Raw genomic sequence first — 15,607 nt, 5'->3', positions numbered from 1 at the left:
ACCAGGAATGCCTGGCTCATCCGCTTGTTTACTTTGAGGAGCCTTCAAAGTGCCAGGTTTCAAGTGGATTCATGTAATTTTCAATGGGAAAAGGAATTTTTTTAAGGTGCTGCAGTGTGAGGCCAAAAATTCTTATCTCTGATCCGTACAGAAAAATCTCTAATACTGCTCTTCCTACCTCCCACTTTTCCTTTCCAACAAGAAAGATGGAAAAAGAAGCAAGAGAAAAAGGTAAAACGAGATGACTTTTTTTCAAACTAAAGAAAACTTTAAGTCACTGGAAGTATTTGAACATAAATAAATACAAATTAGCCAACAATCAAACAACTAATTTTATTTTAAATGAAACACAACTAAGATTTTTTATGACAGAAGACACCAAAAAATTGATGAATGTCTCAAATTTTGGGGAGCTTTGCTTTTTCCCCCTTTAATTCAGTGGATACAGTAGATCCTCTCTGAGAGAGAGCTGCTAACAGATGGCATCTGCAGCTGATCTGTGCAATTGATGAGACAGATGTAAAACTGCTCTCCTCAAAATCTGCTGCAATTCTGTAAGCTTTGGCCAGTGAAACTGTTCTTGCACTGTGATACCAACTAATACCAAGTGCCCTAAGCCCTGAGCTAATTTTGATTTTCCTTTGAAACTAAGTGTTGAAATATAAAAAGAAATATCCATGAGAAAGAAAATGTTCCTGGCAAGCCCTCAACCGAAACATAAATAATCTAAAAATTGTATTTAATTTGAAACCCTGTTGTTTTGAAGGGTGTTTTGCAAAAGTGAAGCACTTGTGGCTGCTATTAAAAGCCAGTGAGGACTGCCATGATCCCAGCCCACGCACTGGCCGATTGCCATGGGGTGCTGTGGCATGGCTGGAGAGCTGCAGAGGCAGAGACCAGGCAGGCACCAGGAAACCCAAGGCACTATCGTCAGACATACTTAATCAGAATTTGTTTGCAAATGGAATTAAAAAAAAAAAAAAAGAAAAAAAAAAAAGAAAAAAAAAAAAAAAGAAGCAAATCTTGCGCTGGTGTAATAGTGCTACAAATTGCATGGGTGGTAAAGTATTTTTTCCAGCCAAATAGAGGTCACATGGATTAGACAGGACTCACTATGGTTTTGTTGAGCCCCTCACTGCTTTCCTCTCTATCTTTAAAAGAATTTCTGAGAAGAAAATAAAAAGCCGTTTATTTAAAATCTGTTTTCTGAGGAGTCAGAGAAGTCTGAGTTAACTGTTGAGTAAACCTGCTAAAGCCAGTGAAGGCCAGCAGTGACCAGCGCTTCCAGCAGGAGCCAGCCCTGACTGACAAGTGTGTCTCAGGCACAGGGCACCAACACCGAATTTGGCACTGGGAAAAAATGTGGCCATGAGATTCTGCTGTCAGCAAATTTGTTGATGTTCCCGTGGCTTTCAGGAGGGTAAACAAACGGTGTCACGGATAGGGCAGGAGGAATTTAACTCGCTGGGCAGAGATGGGGTCTCAGCCCTGTGGACAACATCGTCTGCCAAGTGCTGCAGCCAAGTGGCAGCACCTCTGCTTGCTTTGTCCTGACCCAGGGGAGCAGTTCTGACTTTGCATCAAAAGAAACCAAAAAAGGCAAGGCCAGGAAAGAGAGGCTCAAGCACCTGCTGAATCTTTCTGTAGTTCCTCCAGAGCCCCATGCATGTCCTGAGACACTCATCCCAGAGGACCAAGTGTCTTCAGTAGCTCGGCACTTATCCCTCTGAGAAAGGCAGCAAGAAAACACATGGGAAGTGTTTCGGATACTTTGGGATAATTTCAGTAGTGTTTACTGTCATGTAAAAATGTCCCCTAGGACTTAGCCAAAGACCAGCAGTGATGGGCACCCATTGCATGGTAAGACCGTTGCAATCTCTGGCCATTGGTGACATGGATTTAAATAAAGAAGGAGACAACAAAATATGCAAAAAAATCAAAAGCCGAGTTCAGAAGCTAGTACATGCCTTGCTATCCCTATAATAAGCTATTAAACCCCTCCTTTAAAAAAAGTTTTCTGAGGTGACGGAAAAAGGCTATTTAAACACAAAGTAAGTTAATTTGTGTTTAAAGATTACTTAACAATCCAGCGATACTATAGAATTGTTTAACTCTAGAAATGTCAAGTGACAGGAATGTAGCTGCCTCTATCAGAGATATAATATTAAAAAATAGAATAAATATTGACCAGATAAAAACCTAATGTACAAATACTTAAAAATACTACTCTTGGAATTGATCCACCTACATATAAATAAAAAAATAGGGCTATTTATGATTCATTCAATAGGATTATTCCCTTGCTTCCTGTTTCCAAACAAAGCAATCAACCTCCGATCAAAATAAGCATTATGGCCAAGATTGTTACTAATTGTACTTGCAAGAGTTATGCCAATTGCAGCCACCCAAGAATCCAGCGGTGCCACAATGCCATTAGTTTTTCATTAGCCCTTGTGAAGTGACACATTTTTCTTAAAGACTTAACTCCCAGAGCCATGTGATTAGAAGATATATTAACTTTTTCATTTTAACAGCATGTTTGCAGAAGAAAGCTTTCAAATAGTATGCAGGTGAATTAAAAGGGCTCAAAAAATTAGAAGGAAATATCAAAAGTGTGCTCAGGTGACACTGTTATTACTAGAATCTGATTAGCTTTAAGCCTCATGGCTGTCAAGGCCTGATTCATAATTTTTCCATGATAATTCCCCACTAATCTGTCTGTTCTATGTGAAAACACATGGCTACACCTCCCCTCATGGACTAGCAATGCACAGAGGAAAAATGTAATCTGTTTTGTTTGAGATACAGTCACAAGCTATGAGGATTGAGCTTCTACCTCTGCATGTTCTGGCTGGATGTTAACAGGAAGGACACTTCTGAAATAAGGGAGGAACTTAAGTGTACATCAGGTTTCAAAATTGGCTTTGACAGTTCTGTCAACCTTACACTGAACCTACAAAGCACAAGTGCAGGATGGCAACACCTAGAGTTCCTGTGGGTGAAATGGTCCACAAAATCCTGGAGATGGGAGTTCTCCAACTTCTCCTGCCTTTCAGTGAGATTTGGGAATGTATGTGTGTGTGTCCCTTCAAAACGACAAGGCACTAATCCTATTCTAGTTCTGTGAGCAAGCAACACTAAGCTATGAAAAATACATAAACACTGGCAATTTGCATTTGAATGAAAATAAAGGTAGTCTGAAAAGAAGGATGGAATAAATTCTTGAATCAATGACATTCTGGACCCTAGATAATGGTGTAGTTATCATAGCTCTAATCTCAACTCAAACTGATTTGCACATTTTAGGAAGTATGTTTGCTGTCCTGTTAATCAAGACAGACTAGACAGTACAACCCCAGCTAACCCTCACTGCTCTAGATTAAAGCCCAAATCAACAACGTGCTTATTTTTTCTGGCAATTATGGGAAATCTTGTTCTGTTTTATCACTTAGATGTTAGCTGATTGGGTCTGCAGAACTTTGCTCACACGCTGGGCGGCAGTGCCCACCACCACTGCCACCAACACCATCGTACCTGACTCTGCCACATCAGCAATGTTCACCCCTTGCTCTTGTGCCATGAAGCCCAGGACGGAAAAAATTGCGAAGCCAGACACAAAACTGGTACCACTGTTCAGGCATCCCAGCAGCAAACAGTCCCTAAGTCACACATATGTCATGGAGCAAGTTAATTAAAAAAAAATTAACCCATTGTCCCTACTTTATTTACATCATTTAGCTAAAACACTAAACCCCCTTGGATGGAAACTTGCCTATAGCAGTTGTATTTGTACTTGTTGTAGCTCCCCAGGGAAGTCATTGCTCCTAAGCAGATTGCATATGAGAAGAAGATTTGTGTCCCTGCATCTATCCAGACCTAAAGGAAAAGATAGAAATACTGTTATTACCAGCCATGTTGCATTGCAACAATCAACACAAACATACAGTTCAAATTAAGCAAAATAAACAAAATAATTCCATTGAGGGTGAGAGCTCAAGGACCAGGGAGACAGAGAAAGAGAGCAACACATTTGCAAGTTTGGCTTTCACAAGGAAAAGAAAATCGTTAGCATCTGAACCCAGAAGAACATAATCTCTACAACAGTTTGTTTCCCCTCCCCAGAGATGCTCAATATTTCTAGTTTCTCAGTCATTCAGCTGATCCCTCCTGTTGGCGCAACAATAAACGTGTTTCAGTGCAATAGGAAATGCAGGAGTATTTAAAACAGTGCTCATTTCTCTTGTAACTCATTTCAGTTAGAGTCAGCTGACAGATTCCTTAAACTGAGGATGTGAAAAGCTTGAGAAACAGGTTTGTATATTTGGTTTGTTTATTTTTCTAGCTTTCTGGTTGTTTTTGTACCTTTTCAAATGCAAGATAAAAAGTCATAGGGATGAGAGGAAAACAAGCAAAATACAATGCACTTTATAAGATACGTATCTGATCTTGGTCTCATGATTCTTTGTCCTGATTACGTTAAAAAAAAACACATACAGAGTGAAATAACCGTACACTATGAACTTCTTGGCTAGTAAATACATAGTGAGCTATCAAAACACATCCTCTGAATCCCATCTGTTCTCTTCTTTCTGCAAATTCAAGTCTGCTAACACCAGTGGAAACCACCAAGGATTTTGAGTAAGTGAGAATGTAGACTGAGGACCATTACCTCCTCCCTCCCACCATCACTTCCCAGCACCTTGCTGACTACTGTCTCCTCAGAGTGATGCTTTTGCTAGACCGTGGGTGGGAGCTGGCCAGCTCACATGATCCTCTCCTACATTATCTGCTAACTCTGGTTAGGACTAACAGATGATCATAAAAATGATAGGGTCCCATGAAAGAAGATTATATCATAGAATATAATGTCTCCTGTGAAAAGGTTGTCTTGTAAAAGAGGACAAGACTAGACAATGAACCAGATTTTCATGATATTTCTTTCAATTACCCTTTTTCTACTTCAGTTCTTTAGCAACCATTCAGTTTTATTTTAACCAAATACTCATTAGAAAGAAATAGCAAAGACAGATGTTTTCTTATCACTCTGAACATCATTTTAATATTTTCAAAGGTCTCTTGTTTTCTTTTCTTTTTTCATGGGGGAATATTCTATTTTTTTTTTTTTTTCATTTCTTACATGAACAATGGTGGCTGAAACAATGTTGAGCTGCTCAAGTGTCCCATACTTGCATTCTGTGAGCACAGACAGAACTTCTATCTATACAGAAAGAGTAAGCCTGGCTCCCACTAGCCAGGGCTAAGCAAACAGTAGTTCCTGTGCCTAAGAAAGCACTTTCTCCACCTTTGCATGGCTTTTCATTGTTCTGTAATTTCATTCACTTCTCTCTCAATCTCCTCCTATTGAGCAGTGGGAGATAAGTGACACTGGTACTCACAGTTGTCGCTTGTTGTTCCATCTGTGAAGCTCACATGTCTCTCCTTTGAAACTAAAGACTATCCTCATTAAAAAAATGCATCTCCCTTACCTTACCAACAAGAAAGCTGAGATTGTATAACGGGACAGAGTCTACAGCCTCAGAGTCCTTTGACACAAAAAAAATACACACGCATACACACACAAACATACACATGGAAAGATGCATTAACACATTTAACAGTGACCTTCTCAAGCAGATCTGTGGAAAATATAACCCAGCATTAAAGTTCATGCTATATTTGGACCTCTAAAGACTGTGGAAAAAAACCTGATTGCCATTACATCAGCACCATCACCCTCCACCATCCCCCTCTGCACAGGAAATCATCCCGCTCCCCACTCCTGGTTCTGTACCTGTGGGTCAGCTAACCGTGAGATATCAGGGTAGAGATAAAACTTGATGCCTTCTGCAGCTCCAGGCAGGGTCACGCCACGGATGAGTAGAACAAGGAGCATGATGAATGGGAATGTGGCAGTGATGTACACTACCTGGAAATAAGAAAAAAGGAATGTTTAGTCTGTGGCAGCCAAAGCTCCAGATCCAAGAGAGGTCTAACAATGGGAATTCAAAACACCCTCATACCTAAAAAGGGTCCAACCTGAGTTTCTGTGTTTACTCTTAGTTTAATGGTATTTAACACCTTATTGCCTTAGGCCTGAAGGCACCTTATTGCCTTAGGCCTTAATCCCTCCAGAGAGCCCAGTCACTGGTCACATCACTCAGACATGATTTTACACAATTCATGACTTTTGTTCAAATTCTGCCTTTGCATTTGTCCTCCTCACCTCTGCCAGGGAAGTGAAAAGGTTTCCTCACTGAGGGCCCCTGAAACATTATTAGCTCATTCTTTATTGGAACTTTAAAACTTAGAAACTGCAAACTGTTTCGCAAGCTCTGCTGCTATTTCTGACCTTACTGTGCAGCCCAACTACTGCTCCTACAGTCAACTTCCCCAGGGACTGTGTTCAGAGATGAAGGTAATTTAGTCTGTGCTCCTGTGTCTCCCTTCCCATCTCCTTGAACGCATCAAGCCCTTCAGGTTGGCATCAGCCTCAAACAGTGGTAATTTCCAGTCCTATAACTTCATTCTTGCCCTTGCTGCCTATTCAGCAACATCATTACTGGAAACTAAGGCTCTATTCATCCAATTTGAAAATATGTCTTCATTATCTTTAACCTCTATTCCCACTCTCTTTTGAATAACAGCCTACTTCTTCTCTTCTTGTTATCTCCTCATTCATTTGATGAAAGAGCCCTTTGCTTTCATCTCCAGCATGAGGGTTAATTGAGCTTGCATTTGGACAGTTCTATCTTTAGACCCACACTTTTTGACCTCTAACATTTTGCTTTCTTTGCTCATCAGTGCTTTCTCTCATTTTTTATATAGCTGCTGTGCTACGGTCACTACTGTCCAAGAAAGGGCATTTTTCTTGGAGTCAGATGATTCCCCCAGGTAATTACAGTTTGCTGCCATGAGTTAAAATGTATTTTTTGTTTTCCAGAATTTGCTTAACTACTGCAAGGCTCCCAGGACGCTCCATTTTTCTTCATAAGCGTGTCCTCTGAGAATAATGAGGAGAACTCAAAGCCTGCATTGCCATAATAATTCACAGAGCTGGGTTGATTTCATAGAATGAAAGGAAATTTTTTCACACACGCCCTTTTTCATTCTCTCTTTGAATTTTCTGTATACTTTCCGCAAAAAACGTGTATGGCACATTAGCCGAGTTTCACCAAAACCAGGAAAAAAGGGGGATTTCTGCACCTTCTTATTTTTTAAAATAAGCCAGGACTATAAAAAAAAATAGTCTTTTTTTTTTTTTTTTTTCTTAGAAAAAAAAGTTTTGATATATTTGCAGGAACTGAATGAACAAAAACTCCCAGAGAGATCTTTGCACTGCAGGTAGAGATTCTCTCACAATGCTGCAGGAATTTCTAAGAACACGCACATTTTCTAAAGCTTAAGCATAACTAATATTTTTCATTGTGATTTCATACTTATTTGTCCAACGCTTTACTAAAAGATTTTAAAACTACATCTCTCCCCCCACCCCCACCCTGCTCTCCAAGGAGCCATTAACACACTGGAAAGCAGGAAAGTGCTATAAACAACCCTCTACTAAAGTAAACTAGGCTTCTCAAATAATTCAAGTCCTCCATTAGAGTTTACAGTTTACTTCTGTTTGACCCCAAAGCTAATGGAGTCAACCGGAGACTGTCCAATGGTTTTGTTGGTCTTTGGCTGCACACCCGCACGAGCTCCGACGCCGCAGAGAGCGGCGAGAGAATTCCTACCAACCACCCTGTTTTAGACATGAGACCATTTTGCAGGATTTGCAGAGAGCACAGATTTTTTTAGATAACTGGTTTTGACAGGCCTGTTTTCAACTTTTATCTTCATGGAGGATGGAAATAGTACCACAGGGAGCTTGGAATGTCTTTCTGTGCTACCGGAGCCTTTACCGAGCAGACACCAGGGTTGCCAAAGGTGCTGCAGAAATGTTCACTTCCACCCTGCTGCTGCAGGAGATTTACTGCATCCACCTTTATTATAAAACTTGTACAATCTCCTCGCTGAGTCACATCAGTCAGAGGGAATAGAGAAACAAACATTTTTGTCAATGTGTGCTTTAGAGGGATAGAAGCTGTTCTTTGGGGGAAAGGTGGTGGGAATCCAGGGTAAGGCACCAGCTTTTTAATGAGGCTCATCGATAAATATCACAGAAAGAAAGGCAGAAACTGCAGTAAAGCAAGTGGTTTAGGCAACAGTGGAACTCATGAGGTCTGGCTTCCTACAAAGTTTTGTCTCCTGATTGATTCTGCAGTGTGCAACAAGCCAAAACTGCTAAATGATAGTCTCTCTGCAGCTCAGGCACTTGGAATTTCTCCCCCTGACATCTCTGAGGACTTACAAAAGATGAGTTCACACTGTGGCCTTTTTCTTAGGAAGGGCACTAATGGGGTCTCTTCCTTCCACCTAGTTGAGAAGAAATGTGGGGAACTTAGTACCTTGAGATCCCTCCTCTACTGTCAAGTCACATCAAGTGACTGACCAAGACTTGCAATGGAGCAGGATGTTCAGGAGTGACACAACTGTTATCCTTTCTGGGAAAACATGAGTCTGAAGAGCATGTGACAGGACCAAACCCACAAGATATGCAGGACCTTTGTTGGTGACAATTCTCCTGAACGAGCATCTAACTTTAGTCTTGTGTGTCTACATAGAGCTCTTCCATAAGGGAGTGGCATTTCAAAAATGCTGTGCATCCACAACGCCCCTACCACAGCTATGTTAACATCCATCCTGCTGCACTGGAATGAACTTGACTGGAGTGAGAACACAGACACACAGTGCAGAGCACCACCCATCACAAGCCTGAGACCTTCTGCACTCATGATATCAGTGGGATATTTGTCCTCTGAGAGATGAAGTGGGGCTCAATCTGTGCTTGTATCTGCTTTTTGATGCCCTTCCAGTAATGGTTACTTGACTCACAGGCATTTTGGACATTGGTGATGACCTTCAAAAGTCAGCTGAATATGAATTCTTCTCTTAATGGTAAAATACAGTTTTTCCAGGAAATGGTGAATATCTTCAAGAACAGCATTACTTAGTACTCCTAATATCTCTAACTGCAATTATTATAGAATGGGTAAAAGAGTACTTACCTTCCCAGTGGATTTGACTCCTTTCCAAATGCAGAAGAAACATATCACCCAGACAAGGAGGAGACACAGTGCTAGATCCCACTTGATAATACCAATATCTTCAATTCCCGAGGACAAGCTCAGCACATTGCGCCTGAATATTTGAAAGGAAACAAAACAAGAGAGAGATGCAGGAGCTCAGTTGATGCAGACTCTGGTAGTGATGGCTGAGAATACATGATGGTGTGCAGGGCAGCTGATGCACCGATAGATCTCTGCTCTCAAAACACTTGCTAAGTCAGTGGCTTATTTAACCAAAACTGTGCTTTGCAACCCTACATCTCCCCTTTGTCTGTGAGACTCCTTAATTCAATATACTGCACAACATTTAAAAAATGTAAGCTCTTTTTAGCAGCCTATGACCACCCCAATATGAGATAAAAAAGTATTTGCTTTCTTGAAAATAGAAGACCAACTTGCCCCAGTGAAGCTGCCAGGCAGCAGTACACACCATGTCCCCATCATGGACACTTGCAGCTGATCTGTATCCACGTGTTTCTGTTCCTTTTCAGTTCATAAGGAAGTCTGTGACGAGGAGGAAAGGGAAAGAGCAGTGCAGGGAACTGTCAGGCCATGCAGCTTTGCAGGGTGAAGGCTGGAGCCATTATCTGTTCTCTCCTTGGGGCCCCCCAAACAAACACTGCCTGGGTGCTGCCACTTGGCCTCAGGCACCCCCAACACTGGGGTCTCATTTAGCTAACACCAGATTTTTTGGGAAACCTTATTCCCTTACTTAGGTTAATAAAAGAAAAGTAATTCCTGTGTTTTAAGGGACCAACATCTGACCACTAAAAGACTCTGATCCAGAGGGGAAATATTCATTAAGACTTCTCTCTTTTCAAAATTCCCATGGCTTACCATTAAATACTTAATTTAGACTATTTTTCAAATAATTTCATGCAACATACACTGCCCTCTCACACTGTGCAGGCCTTGTCATACTCAACACTTCATTTGTCAAATATGTAAAAGAACAAACTGTTCCTTACTGTTCACCGAGCTAAAACTCCTCTGCAAACAAACCCAGTACACTCTGAAGAGTTTCTGCAAGTTTTTTTAGTCAAGGAAAAGTTTTGACTTCAATTACCACAGAAATGCCTTGCCGCAAGACTACAAAAGTGAACTTGCTACCTAACAATTTTTTATTAATTATTAGTTAAATTTTACTTTCCCACAGCTATAAAAGTCAGGCACTTTTATTCACCAGAGTCATGGAGAGCAGAGCCCAGGGCAGTCTGGGTGCTGTACTGGGTCAGGCCCATGTGTGTGGCATGCACAGCTTTGCGTGGGGATCCAGTACAAGACAGACCATGGTGGTTTGGTTTTCCCCTGAAATAATGATTTTTTTTTTTTTTTTTTTTTGCTACTACCACAGAAATAATAGTGAATGAAGTCACTGATGGAAAATCTGTAATTAGTTTTTGGAAAAAGCCCTGGATTGACCAGTTTAATAGGACTCTTACCCTCGCCCATCTGTTCTTCGTCTCTGTTTGCCAAACTCACTTGGATTACCTGTGTGACCATGTTCTCACACCAAATGCTTTATTCTCTCTGAACGTGTGTGTATTTTGTTGTGGAAAAGGACTAATGGCACCAGACAGGGTAAGTCTGCTCTAATCAGCACAGCTATTCAATAGTTATCAGAAACCTCTCAGTAATGAATATTTGGCATAAAGTTGCAGTCCTGCTTCACCTGAGCCTAAAGAAACAAAGGAAAAACCTGCTGTGCATATACAAAAGAAGAAAATACATTTATAAGATGACAAAGTTCAGCTGCAACCTTCTGTGCCTTTTAAAAAATAAATGGCAATTTTCCAGTCAAAGGGGAAGTTCATATTAAGAAGGCAATCTATAGAGTTGGCTCTCAGGAAACCGTGAATAATTAACTGCAAATGCCTTTTGGAATAGGGAGCTTCATTAATGCATTCAGCTAAGATTTCTTTGCTTTTTACTGTGGAACTAAAAGCAACTGGCCACCTCTCCTAGAGTTTGCCTCAGCAATTCTTTCAAGATTTTTTGGAGGACACCCCGGTGGGCTACCGAGAGCCAGGTATCTTGCTTTTCTATGCTTTTCTTGTTTATCCCATCTCACAAAGACTGACTTCCTCAAGGAAAACTTCCTCAGAATTACCAGGGGAGCTTTAGCATTACAATTGTTTTATGACTTCTACCCCTACATATTTTTGCAGAAGCACTCAACCTGGATTTGTGACCCTGTAAATTCAAGTTCAGGAAGGAGCACGAGCTAGACTGCGCTGATAATGCTTCAATTTTGTTACATAACCCCCATGCTACTGAGATTCAGCCAAGCCCACTCAGCTCCCTTCACACCACTCACACACGGAGCTGTTACTCATTCAGATTTATAGTCTGATGCAGTCATTAACTATCACTCATATATAATCAATGCGACAACAGGCTGGGGCTGAGTTTGTCGTAAACAGGAGTTCTTGACCCTTGAACACTAATATGTTCTAGCGCGTGCAATATGGAAATGTAACAGGAGCTGTAACTGGCTCTACAACATAAACAAAAATAAAATGAAGAGAGTTATGCAATCCTTGGGGGATATTCCAGCTCATTAATCAAGTGAATGCAGACAGGACCTTTCAAAACAGGAAAGGTGAAGCAGCCTTTCAGGTTGGACAGACAAGAATAATTAACACTGAAGAGGTTATACAGAAGAATATTAAAAGGAGAATATGAAACAATTTAAAAAACTCTCAAGTTTGCTTTTAAAGGCAGAGACAGCTGCTCTAGATTTTGCTTAGTTTTTTTTGTGTTGCTCCCTTTAGGATTACATGCCATTAGCATGTGATGGTCTTTCTTGGGATTTGGACGAATAAAGTCTGCTGATTACCAAATATTTATAAACACTTGGCCAGCACCAGACAATCAGAGGTTTTGTTCAACCATAATTACCCTATTACACTTATCCCTTACGTATTAATATGTGTGTAAGCCTTTAAGGTTTTGAACTTCAAATTAAAATCTTCAAAAATAAGACCTGAAGCATGTGATACCAAGAGGTAAGTCTCCTGATTTAAAGCCTGATTTTCTTAACCCCCTTTTATTGCTGCTCAAGCAAGCATGTGATTTGCACGAAACATTAATTCAAATGAACTGAAATGTCAGGCTGCACTGTACAGCCAGCCAGGCTGAGAAGTTCAGTGTGAAGAGGTTAATGCATCTACATGATAAATTATACCTGGGCAGCACTAGTTTTACAAAGCAGGACTGATGAGGACACTATATAAATGTCCCACAGTAAAAATGGCTTAAAAATTTGGTTTCGGAAACCAAATACTCGCAAACCTCTGAATTAAACTGGAATTAATTGTGCCACAAAGCAGATGGATATCTTCAGTGGAAGACTAATTATTTACGTGTCCTTTCAATGTTGGTAGCTCGCTGGCTGGCAGCCAGTATTGTCTATGGCGGCATGGTACCTGAAAGTTCTTAAAACTATTTTAAATTTTAGAATTGTAAAAGCAGTAGCATGGCTAGGAAAAAAAAAAGGGATATTCAGTGCTTGCACCATGTGAAAGCTATGCTACTTTAATTACAACAGTGCTGTGTGATCTCTGCTCTTACTTTCAGACATCAATAGTTATTCATGCAGAGACAGCAGCTATTTTTAATACTTCTTTAAGTGTCATGACTCCCAAAGGCAGCTTGCTCTGTTAAGGGCAGTTCTGCCCATGATGAAACAGTGAATTATGGGCAGTATGTCTGTCCTAGTAGGATTAGAAAGCCAAATTCCTCCCTAGCAAGACTCCAGGGAAGAGTTCAGCTTATGGTGTCGAAAACTGTTGCGGACAGAAGTTAACGTGGCTGCAAAGTGCAGGAAGAGCTACTCCAGAAGCACTAATCACTGAGCAACCTTTGCTCTGACTCTGCAACAGACACAGTGAGGGCACAGCTGAGCACAGCAAAGGGTGTGAGGATAAAGGATTTGTTGTCCAGCCTCAGGCTCCTCCAGCCTGACTCCATCTACAGGAGGATTCGGCTCAGCTTGCAGAAGAGTCTTCTGACTTGGTTTCCCTTAGAGGGATGTTAACTAAAAGCTCCATCACTAAAGTGCTCCCATGGGGACATCAAGCCCCTTACCCTTGGCTTCCTTGCCGTAACACTCTTTATCACACACCTGCTGTGTTGTTACCCAGAGAGCTCTGCTGTTCCCCAGTATGCTGAAGCCCTCACTCTTTTATAATCCCTTTCCCAGCTCCTAGCCCTTTTCCTTTCTGTTGCGGTATCTTCAGTCTCCCAAAGTGAACATGCTGCCTGGGGCCCTGAGGGAGACAGTTTGATCCACAAATCTGTGCAGGGCAGGAGTAGGAGCTTCCAGAGCAGCAGGACAATCCCATGGCCACATCAGAAGCTGCCAAGCTTACGGCTGTCCCAGGTACAAGAGGACTGTCAGCAAAATTACTGCACAGAAGCAGCAATGAACAGTGCTTTGGGAGTCTGGGGGAGCAACTATTTCAGGGGCAGCACTGTGGACCTCTGCTTCCTTGGGAGGCCTTGAGAAGACCTTGGAACACACAACCAAACGAGTCACTCATTTGGATTCAAGGCCTGCAGTCCCAAGTCATTGTGGGAGAGTCCAAAGGAGTGAGAGCTGCTTCCTCTTCTACTGCAACTAGCCTCTCAGTTCTCCCAAAATATCCAAAGGTACCATTTAACAATAGTTTTCGAACTTCCTTCATATTTACAAGGGAGGAAGTCACCTGGGAAAGCAGCTGCCCTCAATATGGAAATGCAGAGCTCGTGGTGAAAATGCTGCTCTCAGAGCCTGCACCTTGTTTGTCTCACACCAGCCACCAGAGCCTTTTGTCAAACTACCAATCCAAGACTCAATCTGCCCCTTCATATTTTGGCTCTCGTGTTACAAATTTTAGCACAGTTCCTAAGACTATTTTTTTCTAAACCTAATGCATGCCAAACATCTTCAGCATGAACACAACTCCTGCTGGGACTTTGGCTGATGCTTATTTTTAAAAATAGAGAAGTAGGTACAAGTTGATCAGAGATGAACCTGCACTTTAAACATGCTGGAAAAGCAAGCTGGGCCAGAAACTGATTCGACCCATAAGTGACTATCTGAGCAAGCAAGCAAGCAAAGAAATTATTAATTAACTATTAGAAGATACTTTGGAATTGAATTTCTCTACAGGTGTCTTCCTCTGCTGCTATGTTTTGACACTTACATAAACACACAGAGTTTTGAGGTCATGCCCGTTCAGAGATCATGTTATGCAACATGATTTAAAACTTGAAAAATAACAGAGAAATGAGAATAAGAAGCTTATGACTGATGAAATTCAGGCATCTGGCAAAACAGTCTCCCCAGAGACTGCAGAGAAAAACGTTGTAACAGATGACCTGAGAAACCTAGAACACAGGACAGCATTCACCACCTCTATCAGATTTATTACTGAGGTAATAGCCTTACATTGTTGTCAGACTGAAGAGAGAAGTGTTACAGCTTCACAAAGTGTACTGCAAATGCTAACAGCTGGGGAAGAGGCAACCACAAAGGTGATGATTTGTCACTGTTACCACTGTAAATCCCTGCTATCAGGGCATCTGCAGTGACTTGTTTGTGTTCTCCTGCTGCACTCAGAGAATCCAACCAAGAAGAAAACAAGTTTTCTTCTGAAGAAGAAGCTGTACTGGGCTTTTAAAACTCCCTGTATGGTCTAGGATAAATACACTTATACATCTATCACCTGCCTCCACCACCCCCAGACTTACCAGTCTGTCTCAAGATAGGTGAGAACCAGTAGAAAACACTGGTCAAAAACCTGACACCCAGAGCAATTTTCCTATCTCACACTCCCCACTGTGCTTTCATAAAATCTCAGGACTGACCTCTGGCATGCCACCAAAAGCTCCTTGAAGTCACCATGAAGAGGGGGGTACTTACTCCCAAAACTCTGTGACAGGAGAGGTGAAGTTTGTGGCATTCAGCGATATCCAAAGTGTTTTGTTCTTCCTGAGAGTGTCTTCCACACAGGTCGGCGTGTTCCACTTCTGGTGGCAGTGTGCCCATGGCAGGACGCTCTGGAACGACTGGAACAGGTAGTAGAGTCCCCAGGCCAGGATCACAATGTAGTACACGTTCAGAAGGGACACAATCACTATGGAAGCATAACCAATTCCTGGAAAGAAGCAGAGAGAAAAGAAAAATGTTCAGATGTGACAGCTGCTGCACCTTGTGATCTCCTGGGGTTGGTGCCATTTCCACTGCGTTGTGGGCTTGTATCCTGCCCTACCCTACTGCTGATGCAAACTCAGCTCAACCACACATAAGGACTGCTATCATCCCTGGCACTCAGGGCTGAATTCCTGGCTATGGTTTGCTGACACTGAGGGGCGGACTGCAGGAATCTACCCAATTTAACACTAACCCAGCTATTTCAAGTTTTAGTAGAGGGAAGTCAAGGCATCAGGCTTTG

General features: G+C 41.6%; 1 protein-coding gene across 5 annotated transcripts in view; it reads right to left on the bottom strand.

Moving 5' to 3' along the window:
• The window catches only part of SLC6A6 (solute carrier family 6 member 6), a 92,908-nt gene that overhangs the window by 15,441 nt on the left and 61,860 nt on the right, over nt 1–15,607 (bottom strand). For all 5 annotated transcript variants that reach the window (XM_066195772.1, XM_066195771.1, XM_066195770.1 and 2 more), the window contains 5 exons: nt 15,076–15,310; nt 9,108–9,240; nt 5,792–5,926; nt 3,773–3,876; nt 3,535–3,659 (listed from right to left, as the gene is read on the bottom strand). In XM_066195772.1, the coding sequence (XP_066051869.1) occupies nt 3,535–3,659; nt 3,773–3,876; nt 5,792–5,926; nt 9,108–9,240; nt 15,076–15,310 (732 nt within the window). The remainder of the gene's footprint in view (nt 1–3,534; nt 3,660–3,772; nt 3,877–5,791; nt 5,927–9,107; nt 9,241–15,075; nt 15,311–15,607) is intronic.

This window comes from Chamaea fasciata, unplaced genomic scaffold, assembly GCF_029207755.1.
Source record: "Chamaea fasciata isolate MVZ Bird 193981 ecotype frontalis unplaced genomic scaffold, bChaFas1.0.hap1 SCAF_13, whole genome shotgun sequence".
NCBI lineage: Eukaryota > Metazoa > Chordata > Aves > Passeriformes > Sylviidae > Chamaea > Chamaea fasciata.
The sequence above is the reverse complement of the archived record's forward strand: the minus strand, read 5'-3'. Positions and strand labels throughout refer to the sequence as shown.